The sequence below is a fragment of the Gekko japonicus genome, unplaced genomic scaffold (assembly GCF_001447785.1).
Source record: "Gekko japonicus isolate JY-2015 unplaced genomic scaffold, Gekko_japonicus_V1.1 scaffold1758, whole genome shotgun sequence".
In the NCBI taxonomy this organism is placed as follows: Eukaryota; Metazoa; Chordata; class Lepidosauria; order Squamata; family Gekkonidae; genus Gekko; species Gekko japonicus.
This window is the reverse complement of record NW_015167104.1, coordinates 184,922-204,984: the sequence shown is the minus strand read 5'-3', so window position 1 is coordinate 204,984 and position 20,063 is coordinate 184,922. Positions and strand designations below refer to the sequence as shown.

The 20,063-nt window shown below is 41.7% G+C and overlaps 1 protein-coding gene across 1 annotated transcript in view; it reads right to left on the bottom strand.

The window, feature by feature from the left end:
• Window positions 1–9,205: 9,205 nt before the first annotated feature.
• Window positions 9,206–20,063, bottom strand: part of PARD6B (par-6 family cell polarity regulator beta) — a 21,770-nt gene continuing 10,912 nt past the window's right edge. The window contains exon 3 of the mRNA XM_015412939.1: window positions 9,206–10,483. Coding sequence (XP_015268425.1) covers window positions 9,654–10,483 — 830 coding nt within the window. The 3' untranslated portion in view covers window positions 9,206–9,653. The remainder of the gene's footprint in view (window positions 10,484–20,063) is intronic.

Sequence of the window (20,063 nt, the reverse complement as noted above, 5' to 3'; positions counted from 1 at the left end):
ACAAGTTGGTAATTGTAGCTTAAGGAGAACTGTGTGAGAATGGATGTGTAAACTCTGTGCACCAACATCCCACACCAAGATGGATTACAAGCCATAAGAAACATGATTTCTGACAACACCACAGCTGACCTTGCCACCAAACTCTGCCATTTTGTTTTCACCCACAACTACTTCAAATTTGGTAACAACCTCTACCTTCAGATTAATGGTACAGCCATGGGTGGGCACCCACATGGTACCACAATATGCTAACATCTTCATGGCCAACTTGGAGCAACGCTTCCTAAACTCCTGCCCACTCACACCTCTCCTATACCTGTACTACATTGATGATAACTTTTGTCTGGACATAGGTAAAGAAGCCCTGGACAAATTCCACCAGGCATTCAACTTTTACCTCACCATCAACCTGACAATGAACCAACCTATGCAAGAAATACATTTTCTGGACACCACTGCACAAATACATGATGGACGCATGGACACCACCCTTATGCTGGAAACCTACTGACTGAGAAACATATCTACGTGCATCCAGCTACCATCCTAAACATACCAAACAACCTACAGCCAGGCTCTACGCTATAACCACAATTGTTCCAATCCTACGGACAGAGATTCTCACCTGAGGAATCTATAACAAACCTTTTTGGAACTAAAAAAAGAGACAGTATAAGAACACCACTAGTAGCCACATACAGCTCTCAACTCAAAACACTTCAAGGCATCATCAAGGAATTACAACCTCTACTGAATGACAGTTCTCTTTCACAAGCAATGGGGGGCAGACCTTTTCTTGCACACAGACAGCCCCCTAATCTTAAAAACTCCTTACCCACAATAATGCAACATCTAACTTGAACAAGGACACTAGTACCAGAGCTTGCAATAAACCCAGATGCCAACTTTGCTGCCACATACACCCAGACAATGTGATCACGGGACCTAACAACATCAGCTATACCATCTCAGGCTCATTCACTTGCTCATCTTCTAACACTGTACATGCCATTAAATGCCAACAATGCCCCTTGGTTCTCTGCGTAGGAGAAACAGGTAAACTTTACGCCAAAGGATAAATGGACACAAACCTGACATCAAGAATCACAAGACTGAGAAACCTATAGGAGAACACTTCAGCCTTCCAGGACATTCAACGGGTGACCTCCCATTAGCTGTTTTATTGTAAAAGGACTTCAGGAACAGATAAGAAAGGGAAACTGCTGAGTTACAAGTTATTACAACATTCAGAACAATGGAATCCCCAGGACTTAACAGGGATACTGGTTTCTTATCTCACTGCATATGCTAACCTCATTCAGTCCATACATCTGTATTCCCAACAATCCTCAAGAAGGGCTGTATGTTTTCAATTTTATTTTATTTCTTATTTGGAATAGTAGATTAGAATAGTAGATTTTAATGTAATGAATAGTAGGATGTAATGCAATTTGGAATGGTAGATTGGAACGTATTTCTCTGGTCTGGGGACAGAGGAGATTGGCTATGCAGTCTATCACCCCACCTCAAAGAAGAGGATGCTGCAAGGTTGCCTCCATGCTTCAGAGGAGATGGATGGAGTGTGATAGAAGGGTCTCAGTTAATTACTCTCAGAATTCCACAATTAAGAAGGGTACATCTGCCCATCAGTCTCTGATTTTGATATATTTCTTTATTTTACTATGTTTTCCCCAGGAATTAAACCCATACAAATGGTAATCATATAAACTAAGCTTGTTGTTCCAGTTTGGTACTTGCATCTGTCAAACAACTATATTATGCTGTATGCTAATTTGCTGCTCATCCTCTACCTATATGAATGGACCTGCAACTTCAATTTCAGTGTATCTGAAGAAGTGTGCATGCACATGAAAACTTATATTGTGAATAAAATTTTGTTGGACTTAAAGGTGCCACTGGACTCAAACTTTGTCCAGTGTGAGAGACCTGAGTGCCGCATGACGGAGTGAGCTCCCGTGTCTGGTTCCAGCTCCTGCCAACCTAGCAGTTCGAAAGCAGGAAATTGCAAGTAGATAAATAGGTACCGCTTTGGTGGGAAGGTTACAGGGTTCCGTGTGCCTTGGCATTTAGTCATGCTGGCCACATGACCAAGGAAACGTCTTCGGACAGTGCTGGCTCTTCAGCTTGGAAATGGAGATGAGCACCGCAACTCTAGAGTCGGATTCGACTGGCTTTCGAGCAAGGGAAACTTTTACCTTTTACCTATGGTGTGGAAAGAATAGGAAATAAGACCTTTGAAGAGAATGGGGGCAAGGTCAGTTGACAGTGGGCAAGATTCAGATTCTGAAGCAGTGGGAAACTCACGACTGGGAAAAAGAGAAACAAAACTGTAAGCCGTATTCTTGTAATTGGAAGTTCAGAACTCCAGTTAGAAATTGCCTCTTAGGAGCCCTTGTATATGAAAAGTAAGTTTGGACATCAGTAGTGTAAAAGAGAGCATGATCAGCCATTGGGAACTTACTACAACACTTCATGTAACTAGATGACAGCTTTTATTTTGTGAAATGGAGAGTGTAGTTCAGGGATTTTTTTTTATTTGGCTTAATTCATATGTATTTTGACTCTTCATAATATGTTACTGCAGAAATTGAAATGCTTTCTTAATTTAAACATGTGTATCTTGCCTTCCCTTGTGGTTCAAGGTGGCTTACAAGAATAAACATTTTCTAAAATATCAACTAATGTTATATGGTCAATAATACTACACTAGACAATGTACAAGAAGACAAGTATATAAGAAAATGACAAAAAAAAATGCTATTGTATATGTTAACGTTGAAAATTAAGGCAACTGTATATGATTGTATGGAACATACGTTTTTGTAACCTTTCCTATACCTTAACTTTCCTTGGAATTTTATATTTTCAATAAACGTTGATGATGGGGAAAAAAAAAAAGAATAAACATTTTCAGTTTAAAACAAAAAATAAAACAACCCACAGATCTGTCCCCTCCTCCCTCCCTCCCTCAAAAGCCCTGGCAAACAGGCAGGTCTTGCAGTGCTTCCTGAAGATTCCCAAAGAAGGTCCCCTCTTACCTCTTCAGGGAACCCGTTCCACAAAGACAGAGCTATGATGGAACAGGCCTGGGCTTTGGCCAATGCCAGACAGGCCACCCTAAGTTCTGGATCAGTTGTAGTATCTGGGTTGCCTTTGAGGACTGCCCCACGCAATCCAACTGTGAGGGTACAGAAGCATGGAACAATGTGGCCAGATAGACTAAGTGTAGGTAACAGGAAAGTTGGTGAATCCGATGCAGCTGACAAGAAGGCACTCTGTGGGACCGTCTCCTCCGATATGTCCCTGGAAGAGCATTACACTCCTCAGATAACAATCTGCTGGTGATCCCTCGCCAACAGTATCAGCAGGGGGAAATTGTCCCCCGTCCGTCTTTAAATGAAGACCGTCCACCAGTGCAGCTAAAGCAGCCTTGGTACCAACCCAGGCCTGAATGCAGATTAAAATGGACCAAGGGCAGATGGGTCATCCAGGAAACCCTGGAGTTGCTCTGCCACCACATGCAGTTATCACCTTCCCTAGAAAAAGTAAACTGGCGACTGGCCTGTAATCGGCCACCTCATCCCTAGCCAGTGAAGTTGTTGCTGTTGTTGAGCAGACGTCTGAAGACTGCCTCCTTCAAAGGGCTAGAGAGAGTCACCTCAACCAGGAAGGAATTGATGATTTTCACTAACGGCTTCCCATACCTTTTCCCAGCAATATTTTGAAAGCTAGAATGGGCATGGATCCAGAGCACAAGTGGTGGCCCTCACACTGTCATGGATCCTGTCAGCATCCATGGGTAGGATTAATATAAACTATCCATAACAAAAGGACAAGTAAGTGCTTCTGACAAAGTGCTTCTTTGCTGCCATCACCACCACCTCATAGGCCTGCAAATGGGCCCTGTAACATGCTCTGATTCATCCTCAGTCTTCTGCCAACGTCACTCCAGTCTTCCAGTCTGCTTCATGTAAACCAGAGAGCTGGGGACCTCCAAGAGCATGAAAGAGGATGTCAGCCTATCATTCCACGCAGCTACAAGGGACTCCACAGAGTAACCAGTGAGGCTCTCAAAATCCCTCAGAGCCACCTGCAAGCCAACAGAACCCATTAATCTCCGAGAGAAGAACATTTGAATTGGTCCACTGCCCCTGCAGGGAGAAGGGAGCAAGCTCAACCGTGTCTTCAGAAGATAGCAGTCTGACCACGACAAGGGCCAAACTTGCAGGTCCCTAATCAGGCCACTGGCCAAGCTGCTTCATGCAGAAAAGAAGGTCCAGCTTATGTTCTTTCTCATGTGTTTGGCCCATTACAGTCTGAGACAGACCCACAGTTGGCATGTTGGCCATGAAGTCCTGAGCTTGATCTGACAAGGCAGCCTTGGCACCTATGTTGAAATTCCCAAGGACAATCATCCTTGGGGTCCTCAGCACCAAGTCTGACACCACCTCTGTCAGCTCTGCCAGAGGCCCTGCTGGTAAACTGGACAGATGCTACACCAGCAGGATCCCTAATCTGTCCCTGCTGCCCCAACACAAGGTACACACAATCAAGGCCAGCCTTTGTATGCACTGGCACCCAGTGATGGAGAGAGACTCCTGGAAAAGAAATGGTACCCCACCCCTTTATTTCTGTAAGCAAGGAAACATTTCGGTATAAACTGCTATTAAAAAATGACTTCTTACCTTCCCCTTCTGTGTGTTCATTTGGTCAGCAGACAGATCACTCCTCCAGCTGTAACAAACACTATTTTAATTGAGAAGCTGTGCTGAAGTAAGTGAAAGGGAATGAGCTGAAATGGAATCCAGACAAGACGGAGGTTATATTAATTGAGAAAGCAGATGTTCTGAAGGAGGTTATCCCGTACAGTGTGAACTCTTTTTACCAGGTCAGGCAAACTGTCTGGTAGTGCTATTGGGCCCAAATTGTTTTCGTTTTTTAAATACTGTTTGGAAGTGTCTGTAGAAGGCTTTCATTCACACCGGATTCAGAAACTGCCTTCCCTTCTGGACTCTGCTGACATACTGTAACTGCAATGTGTTCTATGTGGGGCTGCCCTTGAAAACAAGCTTGGAACCTTCTGTTAGTGCAAACTGTGACCAGTTGTCTATATGACTTACCTGCTACACACATAGCACAGGAGTTTTGAAGCACCAACTTCCTGTTTGCTTTTGAATTCAGTTCAAGGTGCTGATTCTTATCTTTAAAGGTCTTCAAGACCAGGGCTGGGGCCGACATATCTGAAGGCCCACTCCCTGCATCTAGATCACCCTCTGCACCAACTACATTCCCCCACCCACATGTCCTGCCTGGGCCTGTTCCATGCCTTTGTCCAGAGATCATTTCGGGGGGATCGTGGGGGATCGCAGTTCCCCCGGGGTGAGCACATGACGAAGCCCCGCCCCCTGCTTCCAGCCGCCCCGCTTCCGGCCCTCATTCAGCCAGGAGGAGGCAGGAGAAGAGGGAGGGTAAGTTGCTTCCTCCCTGCCTCTCCCCACCCCTGCCTGCCTGGGGCCAGGGAGGGCCTTTGCGGGGCTTCCTTGCACCCCCGCCGGCCTTGCAGGTCCACCGCTGGGCCCCTCATGGGGCTCAGCAGTGGAGCTGCAAGGCCGCCGGTGGCGGCCGGGACAGTTGGGGGCGGGGTGTGTGGCCTTATGACACACTTCCGGTGATGTCAGGGGGTGTGGCCTTATGACACACTTCCGGTGATATCAGGGGGTGTGGTATATGCTAATGAGTCCCCCTAGCTCTTTTTCTACGAAACGACCCCTGCCTTTGTCACTTGCTGTCCCTCTATTGTGGCAAAAATTATACAACACCGTGCCAAAAATAATCTGTTTTTACAATGTATACTGACTATTTCAACAGTGTATTTTAATTATCCAATAGTAATAGTGCAATTTGGCCAGAACCATTTGGACGAACTGAAAGAAACAAGGCAGCTGTTTAAACCCCCTTGAAGGTGTTTTCTCTGTTTTATTTAATATATGAAGGCTTTGGTTCCAATTGATGCGTGGTCTTGATGAAGTCTGATTGAAAGTAGTCAACTCGCTACTCCAGACTGAAAAGCAGTAGAGTTTGGGGAAAAGTGGGGAAAGACATCAGTGAGGTACAATGCCATAAGAGTCCACCAAAGCATCCATTTTCTCCAAGGGAACTGATCTCTGTTGTCTGAATATGAGCTGTAATTCCTAAAAGGGACATACCTGAAGCAGAAAGCATATTAATCTCCACTGTGAACAGCGTAGTATTACTTTGTTTGGGAAGCTGTGTTTAATGATGCGTATTTGTGCTTTAGTTGTGTTGTGAGCCCTATGGTCACTCGTAAACTGCTTGGGGGGGGGGGCTATAGAAAAGGCAGCATATAAATGTTTGAAATACAGAGGCAAGGCAATGAGCACTTCAGCCATCTGCAGGGTCTGCTTGGAAATCCCTGCTTCAGAATTCTCAAACCCATCATGTGATGCTGCTCCCTTTTCCGCTCATCAGCCTGACTGGGCCAGTGACAGAAGACAGCTTAACAAGCTACTTTTGCCTTGGCTACCACTGGGATTGCTCCAACGCAATTGCATTGCCTTCTCGGGGAGGATATGCAAACAAAAACTTCTGAGAACCTTTAGCCAATGCAATAAAACACTGAAGCTTATAATTAGCAATACTCAGTTTTTTTTATTGTGTCTGTAAAAATATGACTAACATACAGCTAGTGCCAATATGATTTTTGTAAAATCAAAAGTTCATTTAGTGGTACCAATGTACATCATACATTAAAGTGGTAAGAAAAATACTGACATTCGACCTTATTAAACTTGTTCATGTTGAAATCATGTTGCATAAAGATTTTTAATTAGAAAACACATAATAGTCACAAAAGTAGACACTGCAGACAGCTCATGACAACATTCTCCTAAATAATAATAGCTGTGGAAGAACAAATGATTTCACAGTTCAGTCTGACTTCATCTGGAACTATAAAATAGTTTCAAAGGAAGTGTAGTGTAATAACCATAATTTACTCTCTTGGGACTCAACAAGATGGAATGCAGGAGTCCCACAACTGGATCTTCCTTGGTCTTAAATCTTCTTTCAGAACAGCTGTAGGGGCCCACTATTTGGACCAGGGCTGCAATGTTTCTTTTGCTTGCTTGTTTCACTAACCCACCAGTTCACCCTCATGCACTGCACCCACTGGTTTTTAAAAAAAATAAATTAAAAACATTGGAAGATCTGGTCATGGATCTCTTGTGCTGTCCAGTCAAATCCTCTGATAAGGTGCATTTAAAAGGCTAATCTGTTTTCAGATTGCCGGGGGGGGGGGATTGAATTCTTTATGTTCTTTGTACTGACTGCAACATTAAAAGAATTGATTCCTTGACGAACAAGTCCATACATACAATATGAATGTAAGCTTCAATCAAGAATTGAGAATGTATAAAATGGAATCTTAGAACCTGCAATAAAAATGTAAATAGTTTAGCGCAAGTTCTGGGTTTATAGTTAAAAACTGTACACACATCAACGCCTTCATGTATTCCCCCAACTGGAAACTCTTCCTTCACACATACACGCACGCACACACACACTGTTAAAAGCCTAAGAGGTAGTATATGAAAATCTAATAATCAGAATTTGACTTATACTGAAGCCCAGTACCATTTATATATAAAAATTAAAATGTATTCCGTTACAACAAATTGATTTTATATTTAGTAAAAACAAGGTAGTGATAAACTGTCAAAACTTCCTATCAAGGCAACTGCATTACCATGCAATAATATGCAGTGCAGCCTGTCTTTTTAATAGCAAAACGCAGGGAGCCTTTTGCTTACCCTCCCTCTCTGGTGTTCATAGATTTGGTCAAATCCCTAATGTTTAATTTTATTAGACATAAAACCGGTTCAAGCCAAGACTGTTTTATGTTTTACATGTGTGCATATATGTACTGTATACAAATTCTTTTTTTAAACAAAAGAACGCACTCCTTAAACTCCACCCCAGCGTTAAAGCTATCTGCTTAACTTAAGGAATAAAATTTAAAACAGTTCAACATAACATTTCCTTACGTTTGTAGTTGTAGTATAATATGAAAGTGGTCATGCATATGATAGTAGTACAAGTACAAAAACAAAACCTGAAGTCGGTTAATGAGTTAAGCAGCACAATAACCCAATATGTTTGTTTCCACAATAAGTTAACATCCAAGTCTTTCACTAACGTTTGGTTTCCAGGCTTCTAGCAAGCTAAGAGACCGCTGTTTTCCTCATCTACAGTACAACATACTAAGATCCATAGTAGGCTGAACACATTCAACCCTGATGAAAAGATGTGCATTCAAATCACTGCATCTGTTTGCTGAACGATTTCCTCTCGTAAACAAATGAACTTCAATCACATTAATAACTGGTTGTCGGGGTGGGTATAAGCGCAAGCCAGAAATATAAATACAGAGATGTCCTTCATTAAGGGCTTGATAAAAAGATTGCTTTCTGTCTGACAGAAGGCTGTTAAAACAAATCCGGACAGATTTATGATCATACAAGTTACTGTCTTTATGGACCTCTTCATCTACAAAAGAGTATTCAGCCCTATAGCTATACACTGTATCAGTAGCACTTGTGTTTGATTTAGATATACTGCAGTTCAATGCAATTTGTAATTCAAACCATAGCAGACACAGCAGTATAAAATGCCATAAATTAAGAGCCAGTTAAGGTATAAAAAGATAATTAAGACTCAGGTTATGGGTATAATCCACTTCTGCTGAAGTTAACTATTGGTTCCAGCAGGTTGGATCATGTCAAACATTTCAAGATCACAGTTTCTCTCATTAAAAGGTAAATATACACAGCCATGCATGGTAGGATAAGACAAGCAACTTCATTGCTTTTAATGAGTCTAATCCACATGATGTGGCGATGGAAATTTATTACCCCCAGTAGTAGATAACATACAGTCAAGCACTATGAAAAAAAGAACAGCTATACCATTCAGTGCCAAACACTTCAGCAACTGGTAATTCTCATCTTTTTGTAAATATTTAGTCAATCAACCCATTATCATTAAGCTTTTCATAATCTACTGATTACGCAAATGATTGGAACAGGAAGAGCTAAACACAGCAGTAAGCTCATGCCTATTTTGTTTCATTAACATTCTTATGCTCAAATAAGCTGCTCCAGGCTGGTTCTCACATGATTTCAAGGGGGAAAGAAAGCACTCACAGGTATGATTGTGCAGATTTGTTTTATGAATGCCAACGCATGCAACCAGACTAGACTGCAGGAGAACCCATGGACTGTGGGCTCCTTCTCAAATCTCACAATTTGCTTCAAAGTTTGTGAAGTTCACTGAAAGTCGGACATCAGAATACACCTCTGGAATTTTTAGTCACCGGAGTACAACCCTACCTTGAAAGTGTAAGAACCAGCTCATGTTCCAGAAACATTTATCAACCAGAAAGATGCCAAAGGAAGAGATACTGAAAATCACAATGTATGTATCTCAACTCCATTCTGAAGAAAAAAACAGCCACTGGAGTAGGGTAACTGAGAGGTATGTACTACAGCTGTATAGCCACGTAAAAAAAATTGTTATGGCCTCTTTATTTCAACCAAAAATCCATCAATATAATTTCACAATGTTATGATAGTACCATCTTCTTCTAAGGACTTTCGGTCCGAATCCTGTATTTCATACTCCATGTTAACGCTGCCCGAGGAACAATATAAGTTTGCTTCTCCAGAAGGAATAAAGCCATTTTGCATCAATTCGTGACGGGCTTCAGTATGCGTCAGCGAATTCAGACTCTCACTAGAAGGAGCAGCTTTTGGAATTTGCTGGGGCTCACCATCATCCTCAATAATGATATCGTCTTCATCACTGTCTTCCTCTTCTGGCTGGTAGAGCGGCACTGTATTTGGAGTGTAACTTGGAAGGCTGGTATCTGTAGACTGTCCTGAGCTGCCAGAAGTCCGGCTATTCCTAACAACATTGTTTCTCTGGTTTGCTGGTCTCACAGTAATTATCAGATTACGACTGTTTGCAATCATCATGTCCGTAACCTGATCAAGGCTCTTCCCTGAAACTTCTATACCATTCACCTCCAGGACTTCATCATTGACTGCCAGTAGGCCCGTGCTTTGGGCCAGGCCTCCAGGAACAAGCCTGGATATGAAAATCCCAGGTACTTTCTCTAGCCCATGAGGAGTCACTCTGACACTGGAACCATCCCGTATATAAAATCCTAGAGGCTTTTCCGTTCCATACTTATAAAGCCGCACTCTGCGATGTGTTTCTGGAAGAATGTCCACATCTATGATGGAAGACACTGGCCTGAAATCTTGTGGCATGCTGATTACAATGTGTGGCTTTTTCCTATGGTTGTCTGGACGCAATACATTTGATAAGACATTTTTCTTCCTTGTCATGGTGTCCGTTCCAAAGGCACTGTAGTCTGCATCTTCTGCAAAAAGAGAAGCCCCATGTTAGTGACAGTGCAAAATTAAACCCCAGTCCACCCCAGACCTGCAAGAAATAGTTTTCAGCATGCACTGTTTTTCCTCCTGTTTACCTGGTGCCTGCCTATCCTAAGGCCAAATTTGAAACAGCTGGAGAGCAAGTGTAGCAAAGAAAACTTTAGGCCACAGGTGGGGAACACCTCGCGGCTAGTCCATAAGGCGAGCATCGCTATTTGTAAAAATGCATTTTCATTTGCAAGTAATGAAAAGAGACTGCATATGCCTGTACTTTTTTTTGGGGGGGGGATGTTGATGCAGCCAACTCAATTTGGCACATGGCACTAGATCAGAATGTCCTTGCTCTAAGATTTTTCTTTCTTTTTTTTAGTAGAAATATTAGAACTGGAAAAACACTACTCAAAAGCATTTTAAAGAACTGTCAATGGTTTAGAACATATGCACTTAGAATCCTTCAGTCAAAATGTAATTCTCTGTGTTACATGTTTCTGTTCTCAAGTTTCAGTGCACTGGAATAAAAAGAATGAGGAAGGGCAAATAGCCAGTGGACCTACTGCTGCCAGATCTCTGGAAAGCAGCCAGGTGACCTGGTTTTAATCTCTTGAAAATGAACACCATTCCACCAGCTCCCTTCCCTGTCCCTCATTCAGAGTAGGTAAAATGACTGGCAACAGACTGAATAAGTAACATGTTTTAATACAAAGATACTCCTAACACGGGACTGCTCCCCAATGCCCTGGATTCAAGATGAAATGTCATGTTTAGGAGCATGAAAAGTGCTAAACAGATGTCTGCAGGAAAACTAATAATAATGGTTTGATGTTGATAAAGCCTTATTCATATTCTTCAAATAATTGAATTTATATACCTATACTTAATTTTGCAACTATAAGCTGCAGATCTTCACATTTTAAAAAGTACAATAATCATCACATGGGGGGGGGCACGCTCTTTGTAGCATACAACCCTTCAGGATCAACATTTCTTAGAACTATTTGAGGAGTCTGGTACACAATGGTAGAAGAGGCCAGCACTTCTACAGAATATGCTGGCATCCTCAAAATCTCTAATTCTACTCTTGTAACAAGTCTGCCATGCCTTGGACATCAGCAGTTGTTCTTTGTGGAGTCTGCAAAAAACAGATCACACTGCTGAAGTTTCTTTCTCATGATCAACCGATTTGACAACAGTTGGGGGCTCATTTTTCCAATCTGATTATGAACTGTTTTGTCATTTCGTACAGGCTGCCTGAATTCTTACGGTTCTTACTCACAGCAAACTGCTGAGAGAGTGTCAGTGTTAGAGCCAACGTGGTGTAGTGGTTAGAATGCTGAACTAGGATCCAGGAGATCCAGCTTTAAACCCCCGCTCTGCCATGGAAACTTGTTGGGTGGCCTGGGGGCAGCCATACCCTCTTTGCCTAACCTATCTACCCTCACGGGCTTATTGTGAGGATATAATGGAAGAGAGGAGAACGGTGCAGGCCACTTTGGGTCCCCTTTGGTGAGAAAGCTACAGAATAAGTGAGATAAAATAAATACAACTTGCTTGCCACTCTGGCTGCATGGAAAAAAAGAACACCCTCCCCCCCCGTCATGCATCTTCCCAGTGGAGTTTTAATGTGCAAGTCAAGTCAGCTTTCAAAACAGCACTGCTTTTCAAACCTTCAGGCAATCATTTACAAATCGCTTTGTCTGCCAAAGTATTCAATATGCCGCTAAAGATTGAGTCATGTTTGAAAGTGTGTATGCAGATCATAAGGGGCATAAATAAGGTCCATTGGGTCTCCCCCTGCTGCATCATATGAAGGTTCTATGACTGTTCCAATATCTGTGTCTGAACAGCGCCTGATGCCTTGCTGTTTGGTTTCCAGGACTGTAAATTCTCCTGAATCCTGGGAGAAAGGGGCTAAAAGCTTGCACCACCCAGCAGCTGCCTTGTGGAGCCATCAATGGAAACAACAACAGCAGGAGACTGATGTACTGTTAATTGGGGTGAAGATAAGAATAAAAATGCTGTCAATTTTCTTAGAAGACTTCACACTCAAAGACCCAGATACAAATCAAACCGAACACCTATTTGGTTTTAATGTATTGTTTTCTGGCCTAAACCCATGCACGGTTAATGGGGCTTATTTCTCGATAAACATGCATAGGGTTGTAGCTTTACTATGCATCACTGTTTAGGGTTGCTGAATGCATTGTTTAGGACACAGAAGGGCCAGCAATGGCAAAGCTTATTTTAATACACTTTAATACACTTTCCCAATAACTCCACAAACAACAATTCACGAAGGCTGATACTGCTCCAATTTTACAATCCCAGCTAGTCAGATTAGGACACACACACCCCTCCACAAGGAACATGGTAGCGTGACTGAGAAAACCCGCTAGATAATAAATGCCAGATACCATCAGAAAAGGCAAATTAATGAACTTGCAGAACTTGAAATGTATATTGGTTTCACTATACAGTACTTAATTGCTCAAAGACAAGAGAGGATTACTGTTACATTTTAAAATACAAGGGATGGCCTTGAAGATGTAGACTTCAGAGGTGTCTGGCTCTGTGTCAAATCAATGAAGACAGATTAAGCCAAATATCTTGAGATAGAGATGTTCAATTGTAATGTTAGAGACAGAAAACTTTGACAAAGCTTTAAGAAACTAGTATTCTATAGCTTCAGCTAAAATTTTAGAATTCTGGCACCCAAAACTCCTTTATAATAAAGGAGAGATAATGTCATAAGCTGATCTGCAATGTCTATTTTTGTGACTATTGTATATTTTCTAATTTAAAGTCTTTATGCAATATGGTTTTAAGATAAACGTGTTTAATAAGCTGAATGTCAATATTTTTCTTATTTAATGTATGAGATACATAGATACCACTAAACGAACTTTGATATTACAAAAAATCATATTGGCACTAGCTGTGTATTAGTCATATTTTACAAACACAATAAAAAACTTAGTATGACTTAATACTGACTAAGTTTAAGGTTGCCAAATCCTTCCATGGTTATTTCTTACATTATACTAAAGATTCACAAAAGTTTTTATTCACTTATCTTCCCCTAGAAGGCAATGCAATTGCATTTGAGCATTCACAGCTGCGTCACTACCATTTACAGCACAGTTGTGAATAGCCTCTAATCTTGCTTAACTATTTGAATTTTACATAATTATGTCACACCTTGTACCTCCCACACTACATGGCACTTTGACCCTGTTGTCAAACTTTTTGTTCCTAACACTGTATAAGTATATATTTACACAAATAATACATAACACACAACTCAAACAGTTATGTGGCCCTTAATGGATCTTGACAAGAGCTAAGTGGGACACCTTATGACTGCAGCAGCCTTCATTATATCCTAGGTAACTTTAGAGGGCCGTGATCTGCCCGGCCCAAGCTAGCCCAATCTCATCAGATCTCAGAAACTAAGCAGGATTGGTCCTGGTTAGTATTTAGACGGGAGACCAAGGAATTCCTGGGTTGTGATGGAGAGGCAGGCAATGGCAGACCGCCTATGAATGTCTCTCGCCTTGAAAACACTACAGGACCACCATAAGTCGGCTGCAACTTGACAGCCCTTTCCTCCACCACCAATTTTTGAGGTGCAGAGGGCAAGTGCTTGACACGTCTCTCCCGCCACCGAAATGATCTCAGTTGTACCCCAAGGGCTTGTGACTGAAAGACAAGCTCCTGAGATGCAGCTGAGACGTTTACTGTCTTGGAAGGTGTGTGTGTGTCAGTATACCACCCACGGGAAACTTCTGTTGCATCACCAAACGAGAAATTTTTCCTTTCACTAATATGTTGAGTTTTAAAGGGCCACAACAGAGCCTTCCCTTCACTCCACCACCAATTTTTGAGGTGCAGAGGGCAAGTGCTTGACACGTCTCTCCCGCCACCGAAATGATCTCAGTTGCACCCCAAGACCTTGTGACTGAAAGACAAGCTCCTGAGATGCAGCTGAGAAGTTTACTGTCTTGGAAGGTGTGTGTGTGTGTGTGTGTGAGTATACCACCTACGGGAAACTTCTGTTGCATCACCAAATGAGAAATTTTTCCTTTCACTAATATGTTGAGTTTTAAAGGGCCACAACAGAGCCTTCCACCCCCTTCCCATCCAAACATTGGCTTCTGCAAACCAGACATTTACAATATACTCCTATCGTCTACTATCTCTCTATGGACATTTAAAAACATGCACCTAATATGTCTTGTATTATACCTTTAATAGCACTTCCTCCAAACAAACAAACAAACTTCAGCAAGTTTGGGTAGGGTTGTCAACTGTGGCTTGGAAAATTCCTGGAGATTTGGGAATGAAGCCTGGGGAGATCAGAGCAAGGGACCTCAGTGGTATAATGCCATGGAGTCCACCCTCTAGTACAGCCATTGTATCCAGGGAAATTGAAATCTGTAGTCCAGCAACTGGTTGTAATTTCAGGAGATCTCTGGGCTCCACTTGGAGGTTGGCAACTCTAGGTTTCGGCCAACATATCTGTGTTTTGAAATGTATTTGGCCCCCTTTCAATGGGTCATTATATGCTTTCTTGTGTAAATAGTCTCTTGAATACAGCCTCCTACAGTTTCTCTAAGACAAGCTACAGGGCTGTCAAGTCTGTTGGGTGGAGGTGGGGAGCAAAGCTGCAGTCCTTTCACTCAGCAACACTCAACTCCCACACAGTCCTCATAAGGGGAAGTGCCTGACCTGCCATTTGTCTTGCTGCTCATCTGATGTGAGGAGCTGTTGCCATGTCAGGGCAGATGTCAGTTGCTTACCACTCCCATTATAGTAGCCATTTGGATCAAACCAGCAAAGGCAGTCGCCATCAGTGAGCTGGAATACTTTTGGAAAGATTTAACAGTGAGAATTTGGCCAGCATGATGTGGCTCTCCAGGCCTCATGTTGAGCACCCATACTTCGATTGTTTTAGGCTCTAGCCCGTATAACAAACACTTATGCTACCACTGCTTATTCTATCACAAACTATTAAGGACACTTGTTCAACAGTACTGTCAAATATAAAGCTGCATGAAATTTAGCAGTAGTGGTCCTTCATTAATAAGACAAACAGCTATTCCTGCTTCTCTATTTTACAAGTTTCACCAAGTTTCCCCTCCAAGAAACTTAAGAAACAAGAAAACTGCAATTCTCAAAAATGCACACATTCATTGGATTAGAGGGATGATCTGCAGTGTGCCGCATGAGGGAGTGAGCTCCCGTCTCTGGTCCCAGCTCCTGCCAACCTAGCAGTTCGAAAGCAAGAAACTGCAAGTAGATAAACAGGTACCGCTTCAGTGGGAAGGTAACAGCGTTCCGTGCATCTCGGCGTCTAGTCATGCTGGCCACATGACCACAGAAATATCTTTGGACAGCGCTGGCTCTTCGGCTTGGAAACGAGATGAGCACCGCATCCCTAGAGTCAGATTCGAATTAGCTTTCGAGCAAGGGAAACCTTTACCTTTGCTAGCAAAGGTAATGCTCAATTTAAATGTTTATATTCTTAATGATTTTTCTAAAACAATTTGAATAAAATCTTGGAAACCCATTAAACCAAAAATATGAATATTTCCACTCAGCACAGTGAAATTGAAACCACAGATCTCTACATTTCATATTAGTTAAAGGTGCAAAGTGAATACAAATGAAACAAGGTACTGAATGAATGTTTTGAGAACTATCACAAGGCAGTACTAAATGAGAGAATTTTTAACCTGGGTTAAAGTTAAAACAGTGATTATAAAACGTGTTTCCTGAGTTCAGCTTCAGCCCAGGTTGAAAGTTCACTAACTGCTTGCTTCGATGAATACCAGTTCTCCCTTCAGCAACAGCGTAACTGAAAAATCAAGATGGCATAGAGTAAAAAATAATTGCATTTTTAACTTCTTGATTTTATTCAGCATTTAGCTTACAAAAAAGTTGGTAGTTAATACATGCTAAAGGATTTTCATATTGTTGAAAAATATATATACTTGAGGGATTTCACTCTGAAAGGCAGATAAAGTGCTTATCAGGAAACAATTTTTAAAATGCAGTAGCGCACTTGAAACTGAGATGTAGTTACCCAAGTCATGTGGCTTTCTTGTGCTCATGTTCTATGTTTCCAAACAAAATGAAAGCAGTGAAATAACTACACTGCTAGAGGTAGGATACAGTAGGTATAAATGATATATAAGAGCTTCGGAAGTCAGGACATATTTTATTATTATTTAGAATTATTTATTAGGTTTTCATACTGCCCTCCCCCGTGAGGTGGGCTCAGGGCAGTGTACAAGCTAAAAGCAAATACATAATAATTTAAACTGTTAAAATCAAGAGCTATATAGCAACAAGGTCCTGAATCCTAAGGCACCAAAATTACAGATTTCCTAACTCCGATCAGCAGGGAAGGGAGGGGAGAAAAATATCAGCTGAGCAACATCTGCTGTTCCAGAAAATAAGCAAAACCTCACCAGTTTTCTTTAAAACTTGTTTGTTCTCACCCTGTTCTTAAAGTTCACCTGCAACAACTGCATCCTTCCTATACAGGGCATCCCGTTTTTAACTTTCTTGCTTGGTATCTTCCTACAGTTCTAAGTAATGATTTAGCACACTTTGTTATGAAATTGCTATTTAGGACAAAGCAATGCAACCAATCTGACACCTTGAAAACGTTTTATGGCATGCATCAGATGCGCCACCTATGGTTCCAAAGCACATTGGTTTAAAACCTGTGTCACAGCTACATGCCAAAGAAAGAATGTGTGGAACATAAAACTGATTTTCATGAACTCAGCCTGGCAGCATGACTGTTTAACCACTCAAAGGCCCTTCAGTTCTTTAGAGCCATATCTCTCAGTACAAAGGCACCATTGTTCTGGCATCAACTAATCCGTTTACAACTGCAGAGAAAACCTTTTTGGCAACAAACCATAAATGAGTGTTAAGTTAACCATAAATAAGGTGAATTCCTATACAGCACAAAGGTGAGCTGCTTTTAATAGGTGTACTTACTCACTGGTGTGAAACTGAGTCAGCGTGTTGCCATGTGAGACTGACAGAAGGAGGTGCTACCTAAAAGCTTTCATTGGACCAGTTCCTAGGACTGAATACACACAAGATCCTTTATCATGCATACAAACATTTTGCAGCAAAATAGAATTTGTGCTCTTTTGTCTATCCTTGGTTGCCAGTTACTCAGCTACTCAGAAAGCATGCAGTACAGCCATTAGAAAGCCACAATTACACCTGCCCCATCTCTTCAGAAAGCACTGACCTTGGAACTCCATAGACTGAAAGTGATTATGTATACACTCATTTACATTGTGAAGAGTTTAAACACATAATGGTTATTCACTTGCAAAGCACAATCACTGCACTTGTTCCACAAATAAGTTTAAAACTCTGCTAAGACTGAATAGAATCTAGCCACCTTGTACCACATAAGGTATATGCAGAGTTTGAGAACCTCTGCTTTCAGGCTTATTTTTTTTAAATATAATATAATTATATTCATATATTTAATATAACATTTTAATAAAGCAAATAAATTTCTCGGTTTCACTCAAGGTTCCAGACTCCTGGCCTTCCCAATATTCCCCTTCTCCTCCTCTCCTGAATATATTCTTCACATGTATCAGTATATCTGCCTTGGCTTTTAGACTAAAACCGTCAAAACACCAGAGCTTGCCACAAGAACCCTGTATTTTGCAACTGAACTAGAAATATAAACAGGTTACATTTGCTGAATTGTGGGTTCTAGTGCTAATTCTAAATCTTTTGTAAAATCTCTCAGTGCAGAGTATTTTACTGAATGCAGATAAAGACTGTGCTAGATAGACCTCTGGATGCACATAGTCATGTCATTTTTAGCCCATTCAAACCCACATAACACATACTTTAACATACCAGAGAGTCCAATACAGCCAAAAAATATTACAGCCTTACTACATTTCAACCTATATACACCATAAGTACTAGATGTAGTTCTAAACACCGAAGTGTATGTTCAAATAATACTCAGTAAGGTACAAACTACAGTTGTATACATGCGTGAACTGAAAGTATGTGTTATCCCCCCCCCCCTAGTTTCCCTAGCTACCTTAGAAAACAGACTGGATTCAGATTTACCAGAAGCAGCTTTAAAATTAAACACCACAGGGAACAAATTAGTTAAAGCCTAATTTTCACCATAATAAATTTATCATGATTTAAGTAACTGAACACGTACATCATGACATACTGGTTATCAAACTCATAATTTAGAAACTATAGAAAGTCTAAGCTGAGGAAGATTTTAATCTTTCTAGAATTTAAAAAAAAACCCAGAAGCATCTTGTCTGCAAACCATTTCTGATGCGATTAAGATGGGATAGTTTACATAAGTATGGACCTCTGTCCCTAACACATGTCACAGAAGATGCTGAATGCACCATGTGCTAGTTCTCAGGTAAATGACTCACATAAACACATATGGTGTTAAAATGTAAGTAATAATCCCAAACAAAGTGGCTTATCTGCTCTAGTCATATGGCTATTGAAAAGGTTTAGGCAGAACAGCTGAGTCTGATCTTATGAATCAATCTGCTTCATGAGTTCTTGCAACTTAGCATCTTATCTTTCTATGAATACAAAGTGGTGTGGAGAGGTAAAACAGGCAGCAGATAGCAATAAAAAAGGGATAGATACACAATCTGCTCATGCAAGGGTTGTAGAACTTCCCCACTCCCCCCCAACAGTCCCTTCTGACCTTAGAATAGTCAAGTGGGTGGGTGAGCTGCAGCGGAAGAATATGAAAGGGGTGAAACTGCTCCCTCCTTTCCTTTGTCTGTGCAGCTCTTAAGAGGCAGAAGGACTCTTTTACTCCCTCCCCCCTCCTCATTGCAGCCGCTGAACTGTGTGTCTATTATTTCACATGGTTTTCCCAGGGGTCTTTTTGTAGAAAAAGAGCTGCCGGAGCTCATTAGCATAACTCATTAGCATATGCCACACCCCCTGACATCACCGAAAGTGTGTCATAAGGCCACACCCCCTGACATCACCGGAACCTCTTTTTTGACTGGTTTTTGTTTCTTGTCCTTGGCCCTTTCGGTCTGTTGGTTATGGTCCAGCTCCCCCTCTTCCTGTCACATGACTCTGATATCACATCCCGGGATGCTCCTTTGTGAGCGACTGGCATTAAAGCTATGAGTGAGCAATTTGGCTACTGCATAAATTAGTTTGCTCTGGAGGCATCTTTCCTGAATTAAGACAAAAATGTATGAGCCGGAGGCTAAAAAACTGTTAGCTACCTTGCACTTAGAGGAAACACTGGACAAAACCCAGGTACCCTCAGGAGGTCCACCAGCAGGGCCAAAACTCCAGGAGCCCTCCCACTCTTGCCCCCCAAGCACCAAGAATGCAGAGCATCACTGCGCCAGACATAAGAACATAAGAGAAGCCATTTTGGATCAGGCCAGTGGCCCATCCAGTCCAACACTCTGTGTCACACATCAGCCAAAAATACCAGGTGCCCTCAGGAGGTCCAGCAGTGGGGCCAGGACACCAGAAGCCCTCCCACTGTTCCCCCCC